The 8,113-nt window shown below is 41.9% G+C and overlaps 1 protein-coding gene across 1 annotated transcript in view; it reads right to left on the minus strand.

Annotated features, from left to right (window-relative positions):
- Nucleotides 1-2,350: 2,350 nt before the first annotated feature.
- The window catches only part of SGCD (sarcoglycan, delta (35kDa dystrophin-associated glycoprotein)), a 430,166-nt gene continuing 424,403 nt past the window's right edge, over nucleotides 2,351-8,113 (minus strand). The window contains exons 6-7 of the mRNA XM_012650389.1: nucleotides 4,209-4,332; nucleotides 2,351-2,741 (exon numbers count right to left, since the gene is read on the minus strand). Coding sequence (XP_012505843.1) covers nucleotides 2,568-2,741; nucleotides 4,209-4,332 — 298 coding nt within the window. The 3' untranslated portion in view covers nucleotides 2,351-2,567. The remainder of the gene's footprint in view (nucleotides 2,742-4,208; nucleotides 4,333-8,113) is intronic.

Raw genomic sequence — 8,113 nt, forward strand, 5'->3', positions numbered from 1 at the left:
TCATGGCTGTTCCCAGTAGGTCCTTGATTTATATTCTTGACTGTTATTAGTATTGACATTTTTATTCTATTTGTAATCTGATTACCTCTTGGATTAAATTTCGCATGTAGGATCACACCAGTCTTTTTTATGGGCATAAAACTTCCAAGATGCTGATCGCAGTCTTTCAAGTGATGATAGAAAACGAGAGGTTCCGGGAACTTTTTGCTTTGTCATCCATAGATTATGTACTTGAGATGGCAAAATGGAAAGATATTCTGTCTACTTAAAACAAACAAACAAACAAACAAAAAAACCCCAGACTAAATCTGTTTTAAGGTATTTAGTCACAAAAGACCTTATAGCTCTTATTTATCTAAATGATATGGGGTAGGCCCCCCTCATAGCCAAGGAGGGCCTTTCCTGGCTTGGAAAAACCCTGTACGTGGTGATATACAGATTGTGGCAGGCTGGCCCTACAGGATGTTAATAATACTGGTCCAGAGTAATCTGATGTCTTTTATGGTTTTCAGTTTTAGACCCTAGTGCTGTAAACCAACCAATCATATGGTCTTGCCCTAACATGGACCAGCCCAATTCTTCTGCATGGGATGTCAAGTGAGCGTGCCTGGAGTGAGCCTGGGGCCTGGAAGCCAGTGGCATCACTGGCCAGGCAAGGTCTGCCCATCCCCCCACTTCTAAGTGGCCAAGCAACACACAGCTTGCTTGTACATCCCATGTGTACAAGCCTCAGCCCGACGCTTGTGTGTCATCTCAGAAAACATCAAATCTCTCATTCATTTCCTACAAAAAACCTTTCCCTGCTTGTGAAGTAAGAAATATTAGAATCTCACTGAGGGGGAAAACAAAAAGAAAGGCAACAAACACCACTCGGGCCTACAAATACTACTTCATTTAGGATTGTGGGGCCACTGCTCTCCAAATGGCATCCTAGGACTATCCAAGCCAGCAACATTTCCATTCTGGGCTCCCTAGAGTCCACATCTGTCAGCCACTAGGTCAGTCTGTCTGTCAGTCAGCTTTTAAGATGCCCACTCATGACTAAACCAACCCCTCCAATCACTCAAAATAAACTACAGGTAACAAGATAAATAAGATGTGCTTCTCCTTGCTGAGTGCATTGACTTAAGGCATAGGCACATTTCTCCCTCTTTGAACAGAGATGTTATAATCCCCTGTCCCAGCACAAGAGCTGGCCAGGGTGACCCTGGAGCGTGATGATGAAGGTGGGGCGATGAGAGGTAGCTGATGGCGGGAATTAGAGTACTGCTTCCCATCCAGGGCAGCGGGCGCTGCTGGGCCCCAGGGCACACAGTGATTCTGATAAAGACACTTGACTCGGTCTATGTTAACTTTCAGTGAGCAATTCTGGAGGCATGCAGTACTTTAGATCGGTGATTCTTGGAGAAAACATAACAGGGGATTCAGGAATAAGAGTACCCCAGCATTGATAAAATGTACAATAAGATCAAAGCTAGAGAGTTTGTGCATGCCTTTAAAAATAAAAGGCATGTCTGTATATTACCTACCAATCCCAAGAAACAAAACAGGTTCCTTATGCTGTTCTTAATTAATTTGACTTCCATCTCAAAATGGCTTCTCTTGGGGTAGCACTTCTGCTCTTAGGGATTTTTGATTGACCTGATTGTTTTGGGTTGGGATCTGTTGGATAAAGTCAGAAGTGAGAACATAACAGCGCTGGAGCTGTTTTTCCTTTAAACAGAGACATATTACACATTTATTCTTTGCCTGTCAGGCCGTTGAGTAGCTTCCGGCCACCAAGGAGCAGCTGTTATCTTATTTTGTGCTGATTTACAGCTCCTAATTTGACTGCAGGAGAATATGTGAGTTTGAAGGAAGCGAGATAGCAGAAGGTGGGTGAGCAGTTCAAAATTCACTAAAATTCCTCCTCCTCCAAGCTCAGAAGTCCTGATACGTTGGCTGCAAAGGTAAAGGGCAGCCCTTTTGAGTTCCTACGGCTGACTTGTATGAAATTGCCCCTTCCCTCACTTGAAGAGGGGGAAGTTGGCCAGCTCTATGAAAGCTTAAAAAAAAAAAGGAAATGAAATGTCTGTTTTTGATACAAGGGTCTCAGAGCTAAGTGTGACTTGGAGATTCCCGCCATCACTCCCTCCTAACAACACTAAAGGAGAAGATACGCTATTACTCGAACATGTGGACGAACATTCTGTCAGTGTCCAAAACGCTGTGTGATTCTGAATAGTCTGGGCAATGTTGGGCCTCAATTAGGATTTAGATTTTTGTCACTTCGGTGATAGGGATGGGATGGAAAATGACGGTGGGTATCACAGGGTCACCCATGGTTCCTTTTGTACTGAAACCTCATTTTATACAGAGGATATATATATATTTATTTATATATATTTATATATTTTTATATCCACCCACACAGCAAACACACTCGAGCGTACATCCACACACGCGCACACACACACGCAAAAGGTCTTTGATAGGCTTTCTGTGTTCTAGTAAAAATAGCTGGCAGTCAGTGTCTAAAGCCAAAAAAGGCCTTTATGCTGCCAACAATGTCCACTATGGATAGTCTCTCAAAGGCAGACACTTGTGTTTATCTGACAAGTGGACCCAGTTCCTGCCTGGGACAGGAATAATCTCCCGTTGGCGCAGACGCAGATCTCGAAGACTTTCTGCCTCGTTCCTGTAGGCGTGTAGGATCCGTGAGGCAGTCTAGGTAGTTTGATTTTCGCAGCATCTAACTTAATCTAAAGAGAGTGAATAGGAAGGAAAGAGTCAGTCAGAGGTTGTCATCTCTTGACATTCAGAAACAGTAGGTGAGTATTCATTTCAACTTAAATCTCATGAGCACCTACTGTGTGTTGATTATTCTTGGCACTGGGGAATTAGAGATGAGCAAGACAAAGTCCCTACCCTCACAGAAGCTTATATTCTAGTAAGATAATGCTGCATTGGCCTATATTAGCATTTTGCAAAAGAATGTCATGTAGAATGTGAATTGAATCCTAGAATGAAGGAAATGTGGAAATGCTACATTTAACAATTTTCTTTACCACGGGACTTCTTAGCTCTGATATATGTCCGCGTGCAAGGTGAGTCTTCAAGAAGAGAGTAGAATATGCAATATTTTTCAAGTTTTAAATGACTGGTGAGCCTTTTTTGTTTTTTTAACTATGTGGCTGATATTTTATAGAATATACTTTGAGAAAAACATGCCTATAAAAATAAGCAGTGGTGGAAGTTGCCATTAGATTTATATCATAACTGATTCTTCCAGAGTTCAAATTTGGATAGCTATAAACTGTGTGTGAGGTAGTCACTATTTTTATGTGTGTGTGGTTTGCAGTTTGTGGCTGTTTGGAGAGGCAGTTGTGATAACTGAATGCTCTACCTCTTTTAAAACAAAATAGCAAATGCCATACCCATCAAGGGTGGGGGGCTTTTATATCCACAGAGTGGACGTACAGAAGCAGGTGGGGACTGATAACCTCTCTCATTGATTATAAGGTGGAATAGAGTTTTGCTTTAAAAAAAAATAGGTTTTTCCCCCTCTTATATTTTTTCTTAAATAGAAAAGTTTACCTATGAACATTTTGAAGGCATTTTAAAAAGTTTGCAGTCAAATCATATTTTGAGGTGGGGGTTGGTTTACCTTGTTTGCAAAAACACAAGCAGCATTTCTGGTCACCCAGCTGGGATCGTGTTGGGGTAAGAGAACGAATATCTGCAATCCTTCATTCTCTTGTTGCCTAGTCTTACCCTATTAAGTTTTGGCTTGTTCTGGTTTTGAATAGCTATTGGATCTGATTCTTCATTCTTAATGAAAACAGAAATGCACAGCATGAAATAACTATAAGTAAATTAAGTTCATCTTTATCCAGATGTGGGTAATATACAGCCTAATTATGCAGGCTAACTGAATCTTATTTTAGGGTGACAACAGAGAGAATTTGAAAACAGCATTCATTTTTACGGTCATATAATTCTGTATTTGGAATACATGCCATTATCTTACCCCTTTACAGATAATGAATCATAACATTATGTATTGTGGGTTTGGCTTCTAGTCATGTTAAGTTATTTGTTTTGGAAATAAAACCAGCTGCTTGGCACCTTTGTTGATACAGTATAGGATCTGCCTCGGTGGCAAACCAGCCATGGGAAAGGTTGGCCTGTGGGAGCCTTTTTGGATGTCTGTCCTTCCCAGCCCTCACCTCTCCATCTTTGGACTCCAGTCTCAGCTCTGTTCTGCAGGTAGCTTCCATGTTGCCAGCCTCTGCATTGATTTCTACTCCTTTTGGGGCCTCCATCACCAGAGACCGGGTCGGAGACTCCAACCTGAAATACACACAAGACTGAGATTAAAGATTCCATTTCCTTTTTGGTAAATTTAAGAGGAAGTTCGTCCTCAGGGCACTGAAAAAGCATTTCAGTATTTGATGAGGGAATTTTTCTAAGTTTTGCTTTAGAAACTTGGTCAAATTTATAGGAAAGAACACGACAGGTCTAGGTTTTGTCTTCATTGCGTTATACTAAGGTTGTATGGAAGGAATTCTAGGATCCTGATTCTGTTTATCTTACATGCAGTTAATGTGCTGGTATAATTAACCAAACTCTTAAGCAATATATGAGTAAAGCAATCCCAGATCTAAACTGAGCTTCCTAGAATTGGTAGGTATTTCTTCTACTCTGTCCTGCTTTCTGTGTCTTCCATGGAGGTAGAATCAGGGGTCAAGAAAATAAATCTGGGAGTCAGACATGCTTGGAGTCAAGGCTTGGGATGGCCACTATATGACCATGGGCAAGTCTTCCTTTACCTCCTCTTTCTTTTACTTTCTAAACATTTTTAAAGCCTCAGTTTCCTCACCTATAAAGTGCTTCAAATAGTGCCTGACATTCTAGAAATGCAAATCTGTATTACGGTAATATTACATATTACATATTATTGCTGTTACTGTTATCATGCCAGCGAATCATAAGGAAGTCTCGGGCCTTCTCCATCAGTGCAGTTGTCAAAAGAAGATTCAGAACAGATCAGTGGTCGCCGGGGGCTGGGGTGGGGAGGTGGTTTGGCTGCAAATGGACAGCATATGGAGGGGATGTTTTGGGTGATGGAACTCTTCTGTATCTTGATTGCGGTGGTGGTTACATGTTTCTGTGTATTTGCAAAAACTCACAACTGAGTGAATTTTATGGTATGTAGGATAAACAATGAGAAGCAGTCATATTCTATGATAATTATGATGGTATAACAGAGGATAACATTCCTTATAAAGTTTTTTCCTTAATTCATTTCATGAATAAAATATTAACTAAAACTCAATCATCCCCTGAAATATGCTAGATTTTACTATTGACACCAGACAGGAATGTTTGAAGATGCTCATCTCTGTTACAAAGAAAATATCACAGAGACCTCAGCAATAGCTCCCAAACAGCTCTGCTCCAGCCTGGTTTCCAGAGTTTTATTTCTCCGTTTTTAACCTTCAGGCACCTTGAACATGTTAAAAAGGAACATCATCCTCTCTGCCCACTGCTGGCTCCCTGCTCTGTTTTCATCACTCCCTCTGGGTGGGACAAACCCTCTTGGGCCTCAGGAAGTGGCGAGAAGAGCGAACTGGCCAGTGGGATCCACCAGTGAGCCCTGCCCCAGCCATTTGACACGGATGCCCACAGTGGGCTCGTCCACCCTTCTCGGGTCCAGGTTCTTGATGATCGTTCTAGGCAGCGGCCTTCCCCCTTGATTTTTTCGCCTCTCCAATGACTCAACTAGAGTCTTAAAGAGAAGTGACAGGCCTATAGGACTTGTGAAAGGAGGGACTTGAGCTTCTATTTAAGGAATCCTTTCCTTTCTGACTTCACCCCTTTGTGTGTGGCTAAACTCCCCACTCTCAAATCTCCATCTCTTAAGAAACTCACCAGGTTGTGCTGAGCTGGGTGTGGTTCTGCCTGCTATGATGGTCTACTTCATTTGGATGTGGTTTTTCCCCATGACAACATCAAGTGCATTGAGGAAGGGGTCTTGTTACCGCAGCAACAGGGGTTGACTTCAGCAGTACCACCTTGCCTAGGACCTTAATCCAGCTCAGTGGAGCTTCCCCTGTGCTCTTGACTCCCATCCCTTTTGAATTACGAAGATGATTTTGTGCCATTTTCTCTTTGCCTCTTTCCTATACAGTCTAGGTGACCTACATAGTTTATTCTGAGTTTTCTAACTCATTTGTTTCTGCTAATGTTGATGCCTTTCTCTTTGTAGCATGAACTTCCTTATATATTTTTTTTCATTTATCTTTTTTAGAAAAAGGATCTCACTGTGTTGTCTAGGCTAGAGTGTAGTGGCATCATTGTAGCTCACTGTAGCCTCAAACTCCTGGACTTGAGTGATCCTCCTGCCTCAGCCTCCTGAGTAGCTGGGGCTACAGGGGCATGCCACGATGCCCGGCTAATTTTTTCTATTTTTTTGTAGAGATGGGGTCTTGCTATGTTGCCCAGGCTGGACTTAAACTCCTGGGCTCAAGTGATCCCCCCACCTCAGCCTCCCAAAATGCTGGGACTACAGGCATGAGCCACTATACCTGGCCTCCTTATACTCTTATAATACTGCCTGCTCAATCCTTCCCCAGGTGAGTCTTCCTGCTATCTTTTCTTTCCCTTCCTTGCTTCCTTCTTCCCTCCTTCCCTCATTGTACTGGTTAACTGAACTTTTGACTCACAGCATGTCCCTTCTTAGTATATTAGGTCATCTCCTACCTGGGCTATTGTAACTGCTTCACAAGTTTTGTCTCTAATTTTTCATTTTCCTTAAGGTACTTCCCATGAAAATATATCTTCCTGAAATAAGTTTTAAATATGTCACCTCCCTTATTAAAACCTTCACAAGTTCCTTAGAAAAGATCTGAGCTTTTCAAGCTTATTTAGCCATTTAGAATTTAGCCTGACCTGTTTCATTGGTCTTATTTCTTGCCATAAACATTCTGCACATCTTATCGAGGGCTTACTAGGTGATGACACTGTGCAGAGGGCTTTACATGTGTTATTTCACTTAATTCTCATAAAACCCTATCAATCTGGTATTCCTGCAGTTCTGATTATACAAACAAGGAAAGTAAGGTTAAGTGACTTGCTCAGGGTTACACTTTTAGTAAAATGGCAGAACCAAGATTTGAACTCAATTTAGTGGACTCCAAGGCCAATATCTGTTTACTATACCAGATTACCTCCAGGAAAACTGTACTACTTTCTGTCCATCACATCTGCACCCTGTTCTCTATAATTAAATGCCGCCTCTTTCCTTATGGAATGAACACTTGTATTTCTAAAAACCAATCCATGTAAATAAGAGTAAGGTGATAGTGCCATGTATGGCTGAGTGATGCATATTTTGCAGTATACAATATTTCTCATAAACAGTCTACATCAGTGACAACAAATTTAGGAATCTGTTCAGACTTGGAGCATAGCATTCCAAGAATGATGCCATATAAAGAAATGGGAAAAAGAAAGAACTTGAAATAGAAAAAAATGCATGGAGGTTCAAGAACCGTATCTGATGCAGTGCTGGCATTTCAGACAGACATTAATATTTTATTAATAATAAGGATTATAGATAAATTGAGATCAGCCAGTGGGTGCCGGGGGCAGAGAGGTGGACTCAGAAATGACCGCTGCCTTTTGGCCCTCTCAGCCTTAGAAGAACCAGGGTGCTGAGAGAGGGAGCTACTCTTGAGTGTCCTACTGTGAAAGGCTACAACAAGGTTTCCTGAAAGCAGGGACAAAAAGGTACCTGGCTTTCTGTTTCAAAGCCCGTCTTAATGTCCTTTGATGTTCAGACAGGCTCAGTACATTTGTTCACATGCTAATCTTTGCATGGAGGAAAACTCCTACAAGAGCCCTGTGGGAGCTGCAGAGAGCAGACAAAGCACTCCTGCAGTGATGTCAATTTCTGAGCACAGATGAATGACCACAACACAGTTGCTTAGATGGCATGGACCAAGGAACAATGGAAGGAGGTTTGCTCCTGACTAGGGGGTTGTATGGCAATTGAGGATCCTGTTGACTCTTGGAAATGAACACAGCTTCCATTAGGCCGAAGTGCAAACCTCCCAGAGGAGGAGGAAGA

Source organism: Propithecus coquereli, unplaced genomic scaffold, assembly GCF_000956105.1.
Source record: "Propithecus coquereli isolate 6110/MARCELLA unplaced genomic scaffold, Pcoq_1.0 Scaffold322, whole genome shotgun sequence".
NCBI lineage: Eukaryota > Metazoa > Chordata > Mammalia > Primates > Indriidae > Propithecus > Propithecus coquereli.